Source organism: Anopheles darlingi, chromosome X (assembly GCF_943734745.1).
Source record: "Anopheles darlingi chromosome X, idAnoDarlMG_H_01, whole genome shotgun sequence".
In the NCBI taxonomy this organism is placed as follows: domain Eukaryota; kingdom Metazoa; phylum Arthropoda; class Insecta; order Diptera; family Culicidae; genus Anopheles; species Anopheles darlingi.
The window spans coordinates 5895504-5916038 of record NC_064873.1 but is presented as its reverse complement, the minus strand read 5'-3'; the positions used below and the strand labels follow the sequence as shown (position 1 = coordinate 5916038).

Here is a 20535-nt window from a genome sequence, read left to right as displayed (position 1 = left end):
CTAATGGCGAGGTCATCGCGGAAGTGCCGCGAGGATAAAGATAAATCTTAAGCGAAGATAAAACGCGGTAAATGTTCGTCCACGAGGCAGCGAAGCGGGACGTCGCATCGTACGGCATTCACAGAGCTGCTGCCGCTGCTGCTGCTGCTGACGCGGAGAAGGTCGCGGATGACGTCATCCCGTGATTACGTATACCACCCCAGTCTTCGTCATCGTCAGCAATATACACAGAAACGCGTCAGCCGCGTTCCCTCGATGCTCTCCCCCCCCCCCCCCCCCCCCTCTTTGCGGTTCCACTTGATCGTTTCGGACGACCGTGTGGCGGACGTGCGGGTATCGATTAGAAGGCCAAGGATGGGCAAGGGGTGGCGATGGTGGTGGTGGTGGTGGTGGTATGTGGCAGGAACAGCTAGGCAGCGATATATTCGATAAGCTTCCTCACCAAACCAAGTGATGTCGCTAGTGTCGACGCAGGCATTTTCAGCAGCAGCAGCTACAGCAACTGCGGCGCGCGTTCTGTGTTGGTGGTGTGGCCGCCGTCCGCGCGTCGTGTCGTGTCGTTGCTGTTGCTCTTTCGCCCCTGTGTAATCCGTCGCGCTATCGCACTCCGCGGATGGGATCACTCGCTATCTCTACGTGTTGTTATACGTGCTGTTGTGTGTGTGTGTGTGTGTTTTGTTGCTGTTTGTACTGGGTGGTTGTGCTTTTCGCTGGTAAATTAGAAAAAAAACAACACATACACAAAAAAAAGTCATCCAGCGGCCAGTAGCAGCAGCAGCAGCAGGGGCCTAGCAGCGGGCGCGCGCGCGCGTGTGTGTGACGGTATTTCCTCGTTCGTATGTCCGAGCTCTTATAGCGCTATTGCTGGCTGCTGTGTGGTTGAGTGTGTGAGCAAGTGACCAACGTGATGAGTGTCCGAGTGATGGTGTTGGTGAGCGGCGCCCCGTAACTGTGTCGTAACGCATGGTGCCGTCTCGCTCGCACTAGACCTTGCATGCCTAGCCCCCGAGTAGCTAGCGGTGCTGCTTTGTCTACCGCCCGGTGCTGCGCTGAGGGGCACTCGCGTTTTCAGTCGCTCGACGACCAGTGAGCAACCCGATGACGTTCGCGAGCGTAATGTCAAAATAATTCGATCTTCCGCTAGTTTCGTTTTGGTGTTCGCAAGGAAAATATGACGACCCGCCTGTGTTCGGCTATCTGCGATCGTGAACCGTCCACTGCCGTCACCAGCAGCAGCAGCAGCAGCAGCGTCCGCCGTCGTCGTCATACCATCGTAAGCATCAACCGCAGCGTGCCCTAGCCGTATACCCCTCCCCACTCCCCCTCACCTTCCCTCCCAGCCGTCGTTCTCTCCTCTTCCTGTGCTTCTATTACCGCGCTAGCGCGCGCATCCGTCACGGCACGCAGGCACGGCCGCCTAGCCGTACCACTGCCGCTGCCGTCGCCGTCGCCGCCGCCACCGCCGCCATCGTTCCTTCGGCTGCCATACCTCCCATAGCCTGTTGGTTGTGCGCGCAGGGGTAGCTGAAGAGGAAAGGGGGTTGCAGAGAAGGTTAGTGGCAATGCAGTGACAACAGTTTGTTGTTCCGCGATGTGCGCGCTCTCACTGTACCTCTGGGGTCCCCATGCCTACCAACAGTAGCAGCAGCAGCAGCAGCAGCAGCAAATAGGAATGTGAAGCACCATACCACCACCACCACCCGCCACGCTTCGCAACTACCACTACCACCAAACGGCGCGCCCGCTAGAGAGAGAGAGGCCAGCAAAGTCAACAGAAAAAAAAAGAAATGTTGCTGGTGCTGCTGCTGCTGCGGCGTTGTGTGGCCCCATCATCGTGCGCACCGTTCCTCTCCGGTTTCCCCCTCACCCCTTTCTGCGGCGACGAGAGCGAGTTCGCACCTATACCCAACCCAGCGTGCACCTACTAACCCCTTCTGCTGCTGCTGCTTTCCAAACGATCCTTCAAAGCTCCGAGGCTCAATAATCGGCTCATCCTTCGAGCTGCACTTTCGCCCGTTTTTTGTTTTGTTTTTGCTGCACAACTGTCCTTATACGCTACTTCTTCTTTCTGCTTACTCTCCATTCTCGGAAACCGCGGAACTTCACATCATCGAGCCTAGCTGCTTCCCAGCAACGTGAGCATCCCGAGCAGCAGCCGCAGTAGCAGCCGCTGGAGCAGCAGCGGGGCCCGCGCCTAAGCAAAAGTTCGACAAAACACCGAAAACAACTTTGTTCCCGAAGTACCAAAGGACCCCGGAAAGGGAGCAGGAAGGCAAACAGGATACGAGCACGAAGCTGAGGGAGCTCTTCCCCGAGGTGTGTACCCAGAGCCTGCTGGCGCGCTAACAGAAAGAGAGAGAGAGAGAGAGAGAACGAGTGAGATGAGGGAAATGAAGGAGAAAGATAGCTGGGCGGATGTGACCTCCCACGGTGGTGCCCCCCGAGACAAGGTATCTGGTGCTTGCGCGAGGACCACACTGGACCTCCCGGAAGCGCAGGAGCCCTCCCCCCCCCCCCTCTATACGTTGTTCCCTCAACAGGATAACCGGCAGAAAATCGAGTGCTCCGTTTCCGTCGGTTTTTTGTTGTTGTTGTTGTTGCTATTGTGTTGTTTTTTGTTGTTGCGTTGTGTTGTTTTAAGGCGCGCGCAATCTTCTGTATCTGTGTGTGTTTGCGTGCGCGTCGCGGGTTGGTGGATCTGCGCTGGCTGTGTCAGTTTTTGTCGTTCAAAGCTAGCTCGCTCCATCTTAGTCTTCTTTTTCGCACCACGCCCCCCCCCCCCCCCCCCCGCTTCACCTCGTCCTGATCTTCGACAAGCGAATGAGTAGGAAACAAGGGAGTAGTCATAAGCCGAAGTGAACGATAGCACGCCTTGGTTTTTTTTTGCGGGAAGATGCTGCTGTTAATGCAGCGCGCAGCGTGTGAACCCGGATCGTGTCATATCCATCCCAAAACCGGCCGCTGTGGAATTTGGGCCTGAATCGGGTGAGAATCGTTCAGGGGGTTCATTCCCCCAGCCGCACGCACGTTAAGGATGCACGTTGTTGCTGGCGACGCGGTTCGTCGTGCCCATCAGTCAGTCAGTGCGTTGTCAGCTTCGCGCGCAGTTGCCCGGTAAATGGCCAAAAATGTGTCTGCGCACAGTGTGGTCAGTGTGTTAACTCAGATGTGTGTGTGTCCCGGCCAAAGTCTACGGCAAACGGCTTCCAAAACATCGAATCAAGGTGTACGTGAAAGGAGGAGGGACACCCGGAGCAGTGGTAGTTGCTGAAATTTGCATCTCATCCCTACCGCACAGTACCACGAGTGAGTGCTTTAAGACGGTGTTGTGACGGAATGTGTTTCCAGTGCCTCCCCATACCTTCCCGTGACGGAAAGATTGATAATCTACTCTTGCCCCGCGATTATTTGCACCGGAACGGGGGGGAAGAGTGAGAGTGGGCCGCAAGGAGGAGGACAATTCAATTTAGGCATGCCTCGCGGCAGCGCAGCCCTCGCACAAGATAGCAATGTGCGAAGTAAGGCCCTCATCCTCTTCCCCTGTCCATCACCAACCCTTTCGGTGATAAGATAAACCAACGACAACGACGATGACAACGAACCGCTGGTGCCGACTGCGTTCCTGCAACTCCTTCTAGCAACTCTGGGCACAACACATCTGGATCGGTTGGTCGGTCTCCCTGTCACCGACAGCCATCTGTCAGCGCTCCAATCCACACACTCACTCACTCACTCTCTCTCACACACACACACACGCATCGGATCCGGATTCAGCTTTAGCTCCAGCTCAATCAAAGCAAGCCCCTCTCAAAACTGCAAAAACCAACGTCAAACTAAATCGCCAAAGCGCAGTAGTGCACTTGACATCGATACCAGAACATGCCCGAAGCAATCCCCATCAATAATGTGTTCCCCCGGGTACGCATTCGCACAGGAATAGTGGATGCGTGGAACGAAGGGCCTCGCCAAACCCCCGCCCTACGTACGCTGTGTATATCTCACGGGCTCACGGGAAGCCGGTCGCGGTCAGCGCAGTAATATTTGCCAGTTGCCACTGCTGGTCGCTTGCCCGTGGAGTGTACGCCAGGGGGAGCAGCTTCTGTGCATCTACCAATACCAACAATCATCTTCCGTCCCCGGTCCCCGTTCCCGTTCCCGTGCTCCATTGCTGGCTCTTCTCCGAGGGAAAACTAAGCTTGATGCGCATGCCTTGGTGTGGGACTGCAGCACCTATCTGTGTTTCGCGCGCGCGTGCGCGCAGGCAACAGGGCCTTGTCAAAGGATGAGAAAAGGAACTCGCGCATGCTATGATGTCGGTCTACGTTCGATCTGATTGATCATTGCTTGCTAGCGTAATATGGCATTTTTGACATAATTCTGTGTTACGTTCCTGGCGTTACTGGCGTCCTGGTGGCGACAAACCATCCTATCCATGACAATGAAGGGTTGATGCTAGAGCATACGCTGTGTGTGTGTGTGTGTGTGTGTGTCTGTACGTGTGAAGCGGACCACCCTTTCCCAACAATCTTTCGCGCTCTGGCTGTTCTTGGTACTCTCGGGGGTAGGATGATGTCATCACCATTAGCAGCAGCAGCAGCAGCAGCAGTAGCAGCGTGTGGCCTGTCACCGACCCATGCCCCACTCATGACTTGCGCGTGACGACTCGCCGGATCGACGTCTCGCGCGGATTGTGGCACCGATTGTGTTATTGCTACGTCAGACACGCCTCCCCCCCCCCCCCCCCCCCGCAGCCCAGCTCGCTTCTGGGTTGAATGCGTAGCACGTAATACTACCTCGCAATGTACTTCCTTGGCTCGGTCCGTTCCCTCCGCATCGGTTACGTATCGAGCGGAGTTTGTTTTCTTTTCTTTTTCTAAACTTTTAATTCATTCAGAATGTATCGCTTGTTGTTGTATTCCCCCCTTTCCACGATCCAATCATCAGCCTGTGATTTTCTAAACAGGGCAAATGCGTGCTGCCATTTGCTCTATCGATGGATGATGATGATGATGGTCCCAAAATTATCTCTTTGATGAGGGCCCGCCTAAGCGAAGAGAACGCGAAAGGTACAGTTGGGCCGTGCTTTTTCTTTCTCTCGCGCCCGTATTTGGCGTTTGCGTTTGCGCCATACGGAGTTGGCGCTGGTGTACCGCGAAATACAAATTGATGATGACGCTGGTGCGAGCAGTTGTCACAGCGGCAAACAGAGAGTCGACGAGGACGAGCAACCCCTCGCTGACACTGCATATGATACTGCGCTGCTCCTTATAAAACGAAGTGAGCACTATACAGTAGTATCCTCCACCATCCTTGCATTCGCGTTTTTGGCGGACCAGCGGATGCAATTGATCCGGCCCGGCCCGGCTGGATTGGCGGGAAGCAGCGACGAGTAGTCGGGGAATTTGTTTTGATTCGCCCTCCATACTTTGCATGTTTTCGGCGTACAAGTGTGCTCGTTTGTGCGTGCGGGTGGGTGTGTTTCCATCCTCCCGTTGGGCATGGGCAGCGGCGTACCGGTACAAGATATATGCCTGTGCGAAATGAGCGGGGCTCAGCGAGCTGATGGGTCGGCTGTCTCTAATGCTAGTGCTTCGGTGGGCGGCGGCAGATGAGGTCGAGAGAAAGCGGTCGCCTGCCGCGTGCAGTGGTGGTGACGAGGCAAGTAAGATCTTTGAGTGTCACTCCGCAAACTCCCCCCTTCGCCTCTTAACCCTCGGGGGTGGAGATGAGGGGGAATTTTGCGTACACGGGTGTGCTCTGATACGTGTGTGCGTTAGTAGTGGTCTCTTCTCTTTGTCAGCTGTGGTGTCTCAGCCCCCGTGTGCGCCACGACACACATGATGGGCCCCAACTGTATGCTCCAACCTCTCAACCTCTTCTCTCGCATTTTTTTCTCTCTCTCTCTCTCTCACACACACACGCGCACACACAAACTATTCGGCTTTGCTCCTCTACAGGGCTGCCGTATCGTTTAATTATCGTGGCGCTAATGTTACGACGCCCAACAGATGTCCAAAGAAGACAGCGGCAGCGATCGAACTGCTAACCAATACCGTTCGGTCGCGTTGATGAAGGTATGTCATGTGGAGCCTTCTGTCTTCGGCCTTCGATAGCGGAGAGGGTGGCAGCAGCAGTTCAACCGAACCGAACCCAACCCAACCCAATCCAACGCGCTGTGGGTAACGCTATGTGCGTGACGATGAAGGTGAAACCATCCGAGTAGTGGTGCGAGCGCGTTATGGCGCTCGCGATGTTGCTGACGATAGGGATGATGATGCTGATGGTGTGATGACGACCAAACTAGCAAACTACGTAATAGGTAGGACAGGCAGGCAAGCAGGCAGGCAGGCAGGCAGGCAGGTAGCCTTGTTCTGCAATTTTTCGCGCGCGATTTCGATCCCCCCATCGTCGTCTGGTCGCTGGGCGATGATCACTAACCTGCCATTGCCGTTGCACCCTCCCCTCCCCTCCTACCCCTCTCCCCCATCCCCTCACTCAGGGTAGCTTGAAGCCGTAGCCAGCTTAGTCGAACAAACTCCTCAAGTGACCCACACACGGCCACAGACCTTACACTCGGCGGAACATGACAGGCTCCCCGACCTACCGAGCATCATATGCCCAGATATGTTAGGCAAGTAGCTTTGTTGCCGATCTGCGAGCTGCCCTCCGATTGTTTTTTGGTTCAGTGTCGCCTGTCCGTCCATCCGATCCAATCTCACCCACGCCATAACGCATTGACTGATGATTTCTTCCAGTACACTGCGTTAATTGACCATTCGTACACACACAAACACACACGCACACAGACGGGCTGCGCAGGCATATACACTCACACTTACAACTACGCATCTGTGTATGCGCGGTTCATACATTACCATTAATTGTTTGTCCGATTAAAACACTCTCTAGCAATTCTGTAAACCGATCAAGGTTACGTGCGCTCCATGTGGCACCTATGGTGTTAGTTGTGCGCGTATAGTTACATAAGGAGAGGGAGAGAGAGAATGGGAAAGAGTTCTGGATGAATTTGTCCGGGTGATTTGATGGGGTGGAATTTGATTATCATAATAAATCCTGTTACTCGCATCTTCCTTTTTCGCTGGAACGGTTTTACTTCGGTTTCCATGTTCTCTCATCGAAAAACATGCAACAGTTTCAAGAGAAAAAATGTGTGATTTTTTTTCATTCTTCTGCGTACACCTGTCCCCCATCAATGCTGGTGCCAGGTCAATTCGGAAGTCGTTGGTAATCCCTGCCTACGGGAAAAAGGGCAATATTTACAACACAACAACAACACAGCAACAAAACACTCGCACACATGCAACCCCCAGCTGCAGTGCATCGGTCCCTTTAAGGGAGGGGAGGGTAGGGGTGCGGGGGGAAGAGTGCTGCTTCCAATTAAATTGCTCGGATATAGTCCTAGTAGTCACTTGTAGTCCCCAACACAACGGACCTTTTTGTCGATGGTGTGCGTGCAGGTGCGGTTTTGTTTTGTTTCCTCCCAGCCCTGAATCTTCCAACCAGACCGGAAGGATGCAAGCAAGAGGAGGAGGGTTATGAGTGGTTACTATACCCAGCGTTCGTCGAGCATTCGATCCACGGACATTCCATGAGCCCTGGGCCTTGGGTTCCTAGGCTTTTCAAGGTTATGGTGCAAGTAGCACCACTCACGAAGCGCCTGTCCTTTGCGCGCGATTACGCTCAGTGAGCCCGAGAGTGTCCTTTAGCTACTACTTGCTCCTTGCTCCCAACCGCACCCCTGCTGGGGGCTTCCGTTTACATCGCTCCGCGGGCTGGATTGGGAGGTTGACGCAAAAGAGAGAGAGAGAGAGAAAGAAAGAAAGAGAGATAGAGAGATAGAGAGAGAGCGAGAGAGCGAGAGAGCGAGAGAGCGAGAGATAGAGATAGAGAGAGAGTCTCTCGTGTGATAGAAAGCAGGAGGGATGGGGGGAGTGAGGGAGGAAGAGAGTGAGAAGCGAGAGCAGTGAGTCAGCCTGGTCATTCGATCAACTGTATGCCAAGTGCAAGTGACGACGGCAATGATGCCACACAGCCACAAACAGCTGGAAGGAATCGCGGAATCGGTCGCTCGTAGCACACGCCAGCCGTCCGAGCCACCACCACCATCCATCGCCACTCGGCCGGCCGCTGTCGAAAGCCGCCAGTGATTTCCCAAGGCCACTGCGGCCGCGGAACGCGTGGCCTCAGTTTCCCAAACCCCAGTCTACAGCCCGTGTAAGCGCATGAAAGCGGATTCGCCACATGATTTCCTCTCCTGTTCTCTGTAGCCCTGTTACTATAACTGCTGGGTTGGAATAGGGGATATTGCACCGAAAGGAGGATTCGCCGAAACGAAAGGATATGGCATGCTGAAAGGGCTTTCTCGTGATTTTCGAACGGAGCCGTTGCAGTAACCGCAGTTTAATGGTTTATTTGTTTTGCTCTTTTATCGTTCTAGGGTGTGAATTGACCACTTTCGAAGGGTTGTAGCTCAACTTTCGTGATCAACTTTCGAAGGGTTGGCCTGGCACCGATAGAATCTTGCAGATAAAGAGCATTCAGCGTTACACATTCCGTAATTGCGATCGATCGTCTAAGAACCTACACGAAGTGATTGCAGCAGTGAGCGTGTACGTGATTGTGTGTATGTGCGCGAGTTTTATTGGTGCGCGTTTGTGCGCACACCGAGTGGGCTAGTAGCACATAGTCGTGAGTGCGTGGATCCGGTCAAGCGATCACGTTGTATCCAGAGGAGAGCAAACGGTGGAACAGAGGAGGAAGGCGTGCAGCGAGCGGCTGCGGCCGGGGTACCACCTTTGGAAGAGAACAACGAGAGTGGCCCAGGATCGTCGCTGGTGTCATTGGGACCAGCAACGGTAGCAGTAGCACTAGCAGCAGCGTTAGTAACAGCATTAGCAGCAGCTCGACGAAGCCGCACACTACCGCCCGTAAACGCGTCACGCTCGCTGGCAGTGCTCGGCGGATTATGGACAGTAGTATGGTCGAGGAGAACGGTTCCTCGGCGATAGGCGATCCTCTAGGTGGTGCTGGTGGAGGAACTGGTAGCGCAAACGCCGCTACCGGCTCGGGCGAGGTGGCCGGCGGTGGTGGCCGTGGCCCATCTGGCGCACAACTCCGCAATACCGGCGACAACAACAACAGCACCTCCAGCAGTAGCAGCGGTGGCGTTAATAATAATAACAATAACAATAGTGCCGCACACGGTAAAAGTACCGGCTCTGGTAGCGCTTCTGGTGGGGGTTTCCGGCAGAGCTCCTCCCTGACGGTCGCAGGACCAACGATTGACGCATCGCACGTGTCACCGGCCGCCCTGGCAGCGGCAGCCTCAGCCGCCAACATTGTGCACATCATACCGGCCGCTGCCATTTCGGATGAACCAGGACCAATACCGGCACAGGTTAGTGGTAGTGGCCAGTGTGTGCGCCACGCTTGATCAAATAACAGATTCCTCTCTTTCTATCTTTATCTTCAACATTTATCATTTTATTTATCGTTTCGTGTGTCCTTCTGCAATAGGCACAGTCTGTGATCCAGCAGAATCAACAATCGGTCATACAGACGGCGGCGGGCAACGCGCCGCTTTCGCGTGGTGTGCTACTAGTGTGCAACAAACCAAACTCGGTCATCCACACGACGACAGGAAACCTGCAGACGATACAAGTAAAGTTCACGCCGAATCGGTTTGAAAGAATACAACTGCGTACCAGCCAGTGTACGTGATCCATTTATAACTCCTTATCCTACTTTTTCTCTTAATTCTGTTGTAGATCAAACCTGAACTGCATATCGGGGGTGGCCCGCCATCAATCATGACCGACACCAACAGTGACGATACGATGTCGGACGAGGAGGCATCGCCGAAGAAGCGACGAGATCTACTGACTAGGCGACCATCTTACCGTAAGATATTGAGCGATCTTGGTGGAGCGGAAATCGGTACGTTGTACGAAGCCCTCATTGTGTCTTCATTCGGTTCCGCCGAACGGCAGACCAACCGACCGATCGATCGAACCCACTTTCACGATCCGGATCTGTCGTTGCGTCGCGAGCCACAAGTGTCAGCATACGCACCTTCCACCTTCATTTCCACACCATACTCGCGTGTGTTTCATATTTTCTGCGTGCGTATTTGTGTGTATATTATTAATGGCAGTGGGTGCAAGAGGTTGTCTCCAAAGGGTTGGTTGCGATGCGCTTTTTGCATGTGCTGCAGTCTAATCATGTCTATGGTTGCTTTATTGTTAACCTGATTTTAACATAAGCCGAGTCAATGCTAGTGTAAGTTGAACAGAATATCTAAAGTTTACTTCCGCATAGTGTATCCGTTCAACGAAACAAACATCGCATCGCAACCAGCTAGAAGTAGAACGAGAACCTCCTGCACGCAAATACACTCACTTCACTCGCGACATCATAAAAATAAACCGAATCACGAATCAATCACCACCATCACCACCACCACCACTCCCTTACTACAACCACCATCCCTGCTAGTTTGGCAGCTCCTCACCCCGCTATTGACCCACGTGGTGTTGGTGTAAGGAAGCCCAGCAGTAACCCAGCATTACTTCGGCCCTGCCGCTCCTCAACCAGCGGAAGTCGCGTCTGTTGTATTCTTGGTAGTAACGGCTTACTACTACTCTTTTACAAACCCTCATCCACTCTAACCAAAACTTCTGACATTATCTTCCTTCCTTCTTTATCTCTCTCGTCCTGATTTTGTCTCCACTTTTCATCTCTCTGTGTACGCAAGTACACGCAAAACAGACGGAAAGGGAGATAGAGAGAAAGAGAGGGGGATAGAGAGAGGAAGAGGAAGAGGATAAGAGAGAGAGCTTCTTTGGTTAGAACCAACAATTCCAATAGAATTTTTCCGTAGTTATTTTCCGGTAGCATTGTGCATTTTCCTCTGTTTCTATGTACATCAATCTGGCGTGATTCGCGATTTGCTCTGTAGGCATGTTACACATTTAACAGTAGCCATTAGATTTCTACATATATAAAGATATATTGATCAGTAGTAGTAGTAGGCTAGTTCGTTGTAGCTTTCGTCGATTTCCAACTCTGTATGAATTGTGTTCCTTTGTAATAAGTTTTATGCTTTTGTGTTAACTCATCCTACTTGGGGTATGTTACTCATTTGGTTTGACCACTGGTTCGACCGGCTCAACGTCTAAGCACATGTTTTATTCATCAATTTCCTAAAGCCGTCGCTATTTTACTATTTGCTATGCTGCCATTCGTTTAAACCAAGGAAAGTAAAGTACACTAGAACAAAACCCCAGAGAAAGCATCTAGCCGAGAGAAACTACCAGGTGTTATTAGTGATTTTAGATCGAGACAAAGGATTTACCCTTTTTCTAAATGCAACTGCAAAGTAACGTATGATTGCATTAGCCGATGGGACTAGCCATTTTTCACAGTATTATTATTAAAGCTACTTCTACTAAGCAGCTACCCTACCAAACAAGCAAGCCAATGTCATTGGTGAATCTGGTCTCCTGCCCCTGGTTATACGACATCAGGTTCTCGTCTTTTGTACATGGGTTACATATGTCATATAGGATAGCTACTTTTCTGTCATCACCACAACGACGGATACATTAATAGAGACAAGCCATTCTCTCGTATTTGCCGTTGGTTTCTTTCTGCTTGTTTGTAATTTGTTTTCTGGTTGTTGCTAAATTGTGAAATGCAAATGACATTCTACCCTCCCTCACCCGTCATTCGATATCCGATCTAAGCCGCCGGATTGTGTTCTGGCAATTTTGCATTTCACTGCCATCCCACCACCTCCATCTACCAACCACGATCATCAAATTTGAAATGGCCAAAATTTTGCGTTTTGTTTTTCGTATCGCGATTTACAATTGCTATCTCTCCTCCTTATACCACTACCAACCACCGCCACTACCACCACTACTACAACTACCACCATCATCACTACCACCACTACTACTACCACCACCAGTCAACACCCCGAGCGATGGTCCTGGACTACACACGATAGCGACTCCTGGCGGTGGTGTAGTTCAATATTCCCAGCCCCCGGAGGGCATTTACGTACCTCGTAAGTATGATGCCATTGCGATCAGATGAGAGTACCGTCCGCTGTTTCGCCTGTTAAGTCCTTGTCTCCAGTCCCCTCTATCCTTTCTCTCATTCGCTCTTGCTACCATTCCATCTTCCTCCCTTTCTCACGGTCTGTCTCTCTCCCTTTCTTCATCAATTTTGAAAAGCCTTTTGAGTGTTTGTGCGCTGGTTTACACAACTGCATGCGCCTTCATCGAAAATCGACGGCTTTGTGCTGAAATAACCGATTCTATCATGATCTCATGGCAATCCGCAGACCACTTTCTGTGCAAGCCTTTTGATCCACTATGGCTTGTACGTTCCTTACCTTGTGTTTCATTATTCTATTAGATAACGATGTAGGTTTGTAGAACTGTATCTTTTCGATCGTTAGAATTCGTTATGTAGCAGTTAGTGCAACCAATCCAGAAACATGCACGATGTAATTAGATGATCGCTTAGCTTGTTCCCTTATTTTGTTTGATTTCTCGTGATGCCCATGTTCTACCGATAGTGTTTTCTTAGTATACGTAAGTACGGGCGAGTCGTGTGTTTATTCTACCGATAGTTTAGCCCTTATCTAATTACTAACTAGCACCTTCCTCATTTGTTACTGCCCTCGTGTTAGATAAATCGAATTATCGCAAAACTCGTACAACCGACATGTCCGAGATATGGGAAAGTGTAGTATGTTTAAGGCCCGGGCATACAGGATTCGACATTTTTGAATTCTATACACCTCGGTCCCTTTTTTGAGCATTCCGTTCACGATTCAGGACGAAAGTGCGAATTGGATTCGTATCCGAGGGCTGTGGCACTATTCATGTACATTCAATTGTTTGGTCAATTTGGTCACATTCGCCCTTCTCTTCTCTCTCTTTCACTCTCTCCTCTCTTTCTTTGCCTTTTTGTTTTTTTCTATCCTATTGTCTACCTCTCTGTCAAACACATACCCCCATCCCCTCGGCATGCTTCTAGAAACCATCATTTCCTTCGCCTATCTCTCTTCCTATTGTTTGTTATCCTGCTCTCAGCCTGCCTGTACTATATCTGTCCGTACTATATTAGTCTGACCTCTCAGCTATACAATGTTGATTTTGATTTTCTTTCTTTCTTTTTTTTCTTTCTCTTTTTCTTCAATTTATGGTTTTACTCCTTGATCCTATTTACCTTACCAACTCTCCTTGTCTCTTTTCATCCTGCCTAACCTGCCTGCCAACTCCACACCTGTCTTGGAAATAATCCTATCTACACACACACGCACACCCACACACACACACACACCTTTTTTATGGCTGACGACGATATGCTTGAATACGTGCGCTGCGTTGGCATTGCGCTGGTCACATGCCTTCGAAACATGTACGAAACTAAACTAAATAAACCCTGCATCCCCACAAAACCGTTATGCCTTGGCACCCACACGCTTCCCTACCGCTTTCCCCTTTTCTCCTTCACTCTCCCATTCGGTGGTGAATTGGTTTTATGTTTCGTTATTCGTTGTTTCCCCCGCCCCCTCTCAAAAAAATCAAACGTTTGTCTTGATACAATTCTTACACGCGTCTGTTCGCCTTATAATGCAACAACAACTGACGACTGTCCGCTCCACCAATCGACCTGCACACATATGTATTTTATATTTCGTACCCCTGTTGCCCTCGCGACTTTCGACACACTAACACGCAACACGCTCTGGTACCAATCGCTGTGGTTGATCCTGGGACACATCCGGTTTACTCTCCTGGTCCACATTGCTCTTGTCTAAAAAATAAAACAAACCCAAAATCCTTTTCCCTGAATCATCCACCTCTCCACACTAATCCTTTCCTGTTCCCACGTACCAATGCGTCTGCGGGGCGGCCTCGTCGTCGAATATGCGCGCTTCTGTGCCGTCACTGGCGCGAAACCACTGTCTGAAGATATCTTTCCCAACACAGTCATGGGCGGCAGCGTGCAGCTGGAGGATCAGTCGCGTAAACGAGAGATGCGGTTGCAGAAGAACCGGGAGGCGGCCCGTGAGTGCCGGCGCAAGAAGAAGGAGTACATCAAGTGCCTAGAAAACCGGGTGGCGGTGCTCGAGAACCAGAATAAGGCCCTGATCGAAGAGCTGAAGTCGCTAAAGGAGCTGTACTGCCAGCAAAAGAGCGACTGAACCCTAGGGGCCGTGGATGCGTGTGTTAGCAGTGAAGATAGCGACAGTAAGCAGCAGCACCACAACCACCACCATCATCAGCATCAGCAGCGGCAGAATGAATCCTCGATGCAGGAGGAGTAGGATGTGCCCATCCATAAGTAGAAATAGCGAGCCGAGAAGTGAGCCGGGAAGGAATGAGGAAGATTGGTACCTGTAGGCATCAGCGTTGGGTGTGATCTTTCATGTAGGATAGGACGTGTACCCGTCTGTGGTCAGGGTGTGAGTAGCAGTATAGCAGGCCGACGAACGGGAACGGTTGTGGTGGGAACGTCTTTCATATTGTGGAATTAACAGATTTGAGTTGTAGAGGGAGCATGAGCGTACCGAGAGTACTGTTGCTACCGCGCTCAATGTGTTTTGCTCAGCCTCAGTTCCCAGCCAGTTGGGCTCTTGATCAAACGCGTATTAGCTGGCTACTCTTGGTCGATGAAAGACGCCAATCAGCCGCAAATTGAAGAGTTTTATCAGTGTCACTCTAGTTGGGTAAATTATTCATCCCGACCGACAGACACACACGGGCTGACAAGGGAAGGAGTTCAGGATAACCCTACTGGGTACCTATCTGTGTGCTGTGCTTTGCTAGCCACCTTGTGCTCTATTCACGATTTGAAACCGCTATCCGATAGCTTTAACAAAACGTACTTTTCTGAGCAATGAATCATTATGCGATGCTTTGTTCTTGTTTTTTTTTTTCTTCTCTTTTAACTGACCCCATGGTCATAAGGCCCAAGCCTAGCTTTGGAGCGGAGAAGGCTGTGGAGATGGTTTGCCAAGAAATTGGAGGCACGGATGCATGGAAAATGCGCACGAACACAGAGCATAGGACGAATACTGAGCACCGTATCCTCTGCAATCCTTATCGATTGCAGCACCAAAACATACAGTTATAGCTGCCTACCACTAAATACTAAGCAAAACATTAAGTTTAATTTTAAGCAAAACATTAAGTTTAAACTTTTATCCTTGGTTGTATGATTAATTTTTAAAAATTATTACGGTTGCGTGCACACATCGGCGCACACGCGCTGTGTTTGCGGGATGCCTTTAGGTGGGGGTAGGTGTAGATACTTCAGTTAACGTGAAGTAACGCTTTGCAGCCACACATAAAGAACAACGCAAATCGAAGAAGCATAAAGAAGGCAGCGAGGGTTCACTGAGATGATGGAGACTTATCGCAGAAGGGGCCGTTGATCTGCGCCGTTATGCTGGGCAGCACAATGTTGTTCAAAGTGGAAATAATTTTGAGCCAAGCCAAACCCCTTAAAATGCACTCCTTGCAACGGCTTCGTTTTGCTTCGTTATCTCTCGTTATTTTCGTTTTTCTTGTATTTCTTCTTCAGCTGATAAGCCAGCAAGGTCACCGGCTGTTTTGTATCCCGTTTGTCTAGTTTTAGGACAGTCATTTCTCGAGGATAGCCTGTTGAGTAGGATAAGAAAAAAAAGAGAAGAAGAAATAGAGTTAAATAAAAAATAAAGAGAAAGAGAGAGAGATAGAAAGATAATAGAAATGAAGGAAGGAGAAGGATTGATACTTCCGCTGAATATGGAATGTTCCGCAGGATATCCTTGCTCCGAAGATGTCCTTTTGTATTTGTAAAACATGTAAAAATCCTCAAAAAACAAACACAACATATTAGCAAGCCTAAAGGGATGTAGGGCTTCTGGCAAAGAAGCTGCATTGACCAGAGAATTCCTTTGAGAGGGAAAGAGTCTGGTAGAGACATTGTGCAACAACAGCATGCACGTGCACGTGCACGTGGTAGTTGGTTTGTTTTGGAGAAGCAATTCACAATTTGGGACGCATTGATCACAGAGAGCACTGGTTAGTCATCGTGTTTGGTGCCGAGATCACAATGAGATCAAAGAACTTCTCCAATGATTTCAAGCAGTGTTTCATGCCACCCGTTTGTAGCACGGCAAACCCATCATTCACACTGATCCCGAATTGATTGGGATAAAAACCACTGTTGGTCCCCCCCCCCCTTTCCTCCCAATGAGCATCCCCCAAGCACCGGCTGTCTTTTGAATGGGCTAAAATTCTTTTTTAACACATGTAAGGACGGACGAGCTGTATGTTTAACCGGGCTGAAGCTTTTGGAACATTTATTAATGTGCTAGGGAACGATGATACAATTTCAAGCAAAACATAACATTTGAAATCACCCGCCTTTAGATATTTTTATGTTTGTCCTTGAGTTTCCGGTCTGCCAGAATAAGAGCGCACAAGAGGCACTCAGTTAACGGAGGCGACCAATAGTGGCTTTTACTTGATTTGGAATCACGAACTGGAGGACGGAAGACATTCGTTGGCGAGCAGTATAAGTAAATGTCAGGGTCAGGACCATTGAAATCAACCCCACCATAGCCTTACACACTTCCGGATTATCTCACGTTGTCTCCGTATCTGCGCGGTTGAACAGTATCCTTTAACGAAAAGCGATGATCAGCCTAGCTGGTTCCGCTGCCGCAGACAAGCATTGCCGTAGCAAAACCGGAGACGGTTTTGGTTGCTGGATGTGATCATGGGCGAGGGTTGCGGGTAAAGCTATTAAGAAGCTTCAGAAGTGAAACTTAGAAAAGGAAACAAAAACACTAATGGGCGGGCGGTGCCTGAAGTGCAAACAAGATAGTGTGTATAGTGATGACGATGAATGTATGATGCATAACAGTTTTTAGATATCGAAAACAAAAATCAAATAAAAGAGTATATTTAAAGAAATCGAAAAAATAGATATATATCTATATACATATATATAGATATAGATATATATGTATATATACACATATATATGCATATTAATATATATTATTACATATATATTGTTATGTTAATATATATGTAAATATATACATAAATTAAAAAAATAAATGTATATGTATGTATATAAGGGGATAAACATAAATACGACTGTATATGTCAAGGGAAGCAACGATAGGAGTTAGATCGTCACCAACCACGCTGCACCTTTTAAGCGCGAGCGCAGTTCCTGGCGGAAGAGGGGACCGAAGCAGCGACATTTTAGCTAGTTTGAGAGTAAAGAACACTTCTAGAGCAAATTATATACACACGAGTAGCTATACCCAAGACAAAGGAGCGTCTTTTTGATGGTAGAGAGATTGGGATAGTGTGGTTGGATATGGGACAATGATTTCAAACCCGATCTGACCATTCCAAGCCCTGCGCAAATAGGAACCAGCAGTGAACCTCCGTGTCATGAATCATCGACGAATGAGGGTGCAGATGATTCGAAGGAGGCAGCAGGTTGTTTTTTATGGGAATCCCTGTGGAATGTTTGATAGTGCTGCATCAGCTCCACATTTGTACGATTTGTGGCACGGCTCGTCGATATCCTTCCTGGACAGGAGCAGTATGTATGTGTGTGCTTCGTGTACGTGCGTGTGTGTTGCTATTCTGTTGATTCGGATTTCTTCGTAATTGGTATCTAGAAAAAGAAAGATCGAAAAAAAAGTGTATAGAAGGAGATGTAGGTGAGGTGCGGGTGGGTGGGTGGGGGGTAGGATCTGTGCTCATTTCGTCGCTCGCCAACAATTACCGTTACTTTTGTTTAGTTCATTCTCGTTGTCAATCTCGATGTTGGACCTCTTGAAACTAATCCCATGGGGGTATAGTACGATCATTACCATGGAGAGGTGGCAAGGAAAACGCAATTTGACCGTTAACCCGTCAATGTACAACATTGGTATGTGTGAATGAGTGTGTGTGTGTGTGTATGTGTGTGCGTGTGCGTGTGTGTATATCTGTATGTATTGTGGAGAAGTAGAAGAGCACCAGTTTAGCAGTACCTAAGGGACGTGGCAGCGTCTCTATACGCGCTAGAATTTTGCTTGCGATGCGATGGAAATGTTCAAAAAGTCCATATAACAAAAAAAATGGTTTGTGTCCTTGCTATTTCGGTTTGTGTCCTAGCGGTATGGACTTTTCCATGCCACGTGACAAATTTCCATATCGGAAGCAAACTTTTAGCGTGTGTAAGGACGGCGTGTGAGAGCGACGTGGAAAGGTTGTTTGTAATACGAGTTAAAACAATTGGAAACAAGCAAACAAGCAGCGGCAACGAAGGGACAAAAAGCCCCATAAATGGAGCGTGGATGAGATATAATTAAATATATATTTTTTTGTCGACGGAAGCTACCGCGAAAACACGACGTGTGCTGTTTTGTGGGTGTGTGTGTGTGTGTGTATTTTTGTGTATTGGTGTGGGGACAGAATGGAAACGCAAGCGTTGAAATAGAAGCGAGCTGAGCAACTATTGTGCTAATAAAAGGGAATTGAGGAGTTGCATCGCGAACACGCGAGCTGAGACAGACTTAGCCATTCTATACCGAGTAATCTAGGATCAAAGTACTCGACGGTAGGTCGGAAAACGCGCTTTTGGCGGCTTGGCGAAGATCATCCGCCAACTGGTGAAAAGAGGAAGAGTGGCCGAGGCTGGGAAGAGGCGGTGGAATTATAGAGGAGTAGATTTATGAAACGTGCGCATTTCGTCCATTACCACCACCAAATGCAAAATGATGCAGAAAAGGCTAGGGCTTCGTCGTTGCTCTCGTTCAGGCGCTGTTGGGTTTTCGTTTCCGATTTCCGTCATCTCCGTTTTAGTGTGGAGAGGAGCGGCCCGCTGCGGATAACGGAATTACAGGGTTCGGTGACGATCGCAACTGTTTTTGGGAGATTACCGTGCACTCACAAAACAACCAACCGTAACTCTTATTGCAGAACCTTTATGTCTGGAATAAAAACAAAATAAAAAAAAGAAACAAAGAAGAACGTAAAATAGGGTGGCGAAGCGGCTTAAGCTGTCCTGCACTGTCCAACAGGTTGAAGAGGTAAGGAACCTCGGAGTGCGCACCGAGTCCGAATTGAAGTGCCGTACGGCTGCGGCTACGGCTTGTACGCTGATGACACTCGCTGGTCAGTCTCATGCAACACGCACAACCGGTAAGGAGGAACGCCAGCGCATAAAAGACCAGTCGCCCTTGCGAAATGGACCCGGCAGTACATTCTCGTAGGGTTTGTTTTTCGTTTGTGTGTTTTTCACCTGATACTTTATTCAGCTCAATAGGTAAGGGTTTGGTTGTAATGGGCGTGAATCAATGTGTTACTGCGTTTTTACCACGCTGCACTCGTTTCCCCCTTTTTCTTTCCTTTCTCTTTCTCTTTCGCTTTTCCCTTTCTCTCTTTCTTTTACTCAATTTTCCTCTCCTTCTCCCCGTGGTAACCGTTTGTATTATTCTTAATGACTTTATTCTTGTGGTTTGCGACTTGGTTTGCTATAATTTACCGTCTGTTTAGCTGTCTTTCATTCTGCTGCTCTGCTTTTGCCCTTCCCATGTCTGTTACAGTTGTGCCTCGATCACCAGAAATCACCATTCCACCCCACCCCATCCCCCACTCCACTATTTTTTCTTCTTGTGCCTACCCTTCGCTCCTTTCAGTTCTCATTGATAGGAACAAGCAGAAGCAGATTCTCCTGGGTGTGCGGGTTCCTTTGTTTTTGTTGATTTTGTAGCAGTTGCATTATTGCCTGGACGTTCGTTTTATCCACCAGACCACCAGGGGCTAGTATGAGCGTTAGTGGCGCGGATTAATTGCACGGCGCGGGCGCGGTTGGAAATTAACTTTGCAAACTGAACGTTAATGCAACTCCAAGAGTATGAATGGATGAAATGAGCGTCTCTGAGGGGCCGCTACACCTACCCACTCAAATCTTCCCATCCTTCGTCTTCTTTTGCTTCACATTTTTTCTTTTTCTTTGTATTCCAATTTTCCCGCTCACCCCGGTTGCTGGTAGATGTTCGATCGCTGTGGTTGTTATCAGACAAACGAAATAGAAACCGCCAATCGCTCGCAAAGAATGGTGGGGAAAAACCAAGCCGAAAATTGTCCTGCCTTCCGAATGGGACATGTGTTCAGGTTGCTTAAGTAGATAAGTTAGTATTCTGCCCTTTAAAAACACACCTAGCCCTATTTCGCCCCCCTTTCCCGTGCCATCAATACTGGGAATCATATTGCGAACGAGAAAGAGCGACAGAAAGAAAGTAATAAAGAGAATGTGTGTGTGTGCGGGAGAGAGAGAGAGAGAGAGAGAGAGAGAAAGAGAGAGAGAGAGAAAGAGAGAGAGAGAGAGAGACAGTGAACGAAACGATGCGGTTGGAGTAGTATAATCGTTGCCTGTGAAGAGGGGCGGGTGGTGGCGGTGGTCAGGGCTTTTGTACTTCACCCTTGCGTG

At 49.3% G+C, this 20535-nt stretch overlaps 2 protein-coding genes across 9 annotated transcripts in view; one reads left to right on the top strand and one right to left on the bottom strand.

The window, feature by feature from the left end:
- Positions 1–369: 369 nt before the first annotated feature.
- Positions 370–19081, top strand: LOC125955138 (cyclic AMP response element-binding protein B). Of its 5 annotated transcripts, XM_049686058.1 has the most exons (8): positions 374–1273; positions 1383–1552; positions 2121–2316; positions 8459–9418; positions 9538–9681; positions 9789–9957; positions 11993–12091; positions 14013–19080. In XM_049686058.1, exons 4-8 carry the CDS (start codon positions 8987–8989, stop codon positions 14243–14245), a joined length of 1077 nt encoding a protein of 358 aa, XP_049542015.1. In that variant the 5' UTR covers positions 374–1273; positions 1383–1552; positions 2121–2316; positions 8459–8986; the 3' UTR covers positions 14246–19080. The 5 variants fall into 5 exon arrangements, with proteins under 5 accessions (XP_049542046.1, XP_049542035.1, XP_049542015.1 ...); XM_049686078.1 differs by lacking the exon at positions 1383–1552 and having other exon boundaries at positions 371–1273; positions 14031–19081; XM_049686048.1 differs by lacking the exon at positions 1383–1552.
- Positions 19082–19339: 258 nt separating this feature from the next.
- LOC125954894 (cAMP-specific 3',5'-cyclic phosphodiesterase-like) overlaps positions 19340–20535 on the bottom strand; it is a 13589-nt gene continuing 12393 nt past the window's right edge. For all 4 annotated transcript variants that reach the window (XR_007469067.1, XM_049685549.1, XM_049685573.1 and 1 more), the window contains one exon: positions 19340–20535. This exon is cut by the window's right edge. The gene's annotated coding sequence lies outside the window, so the exon portion shown is untranslated.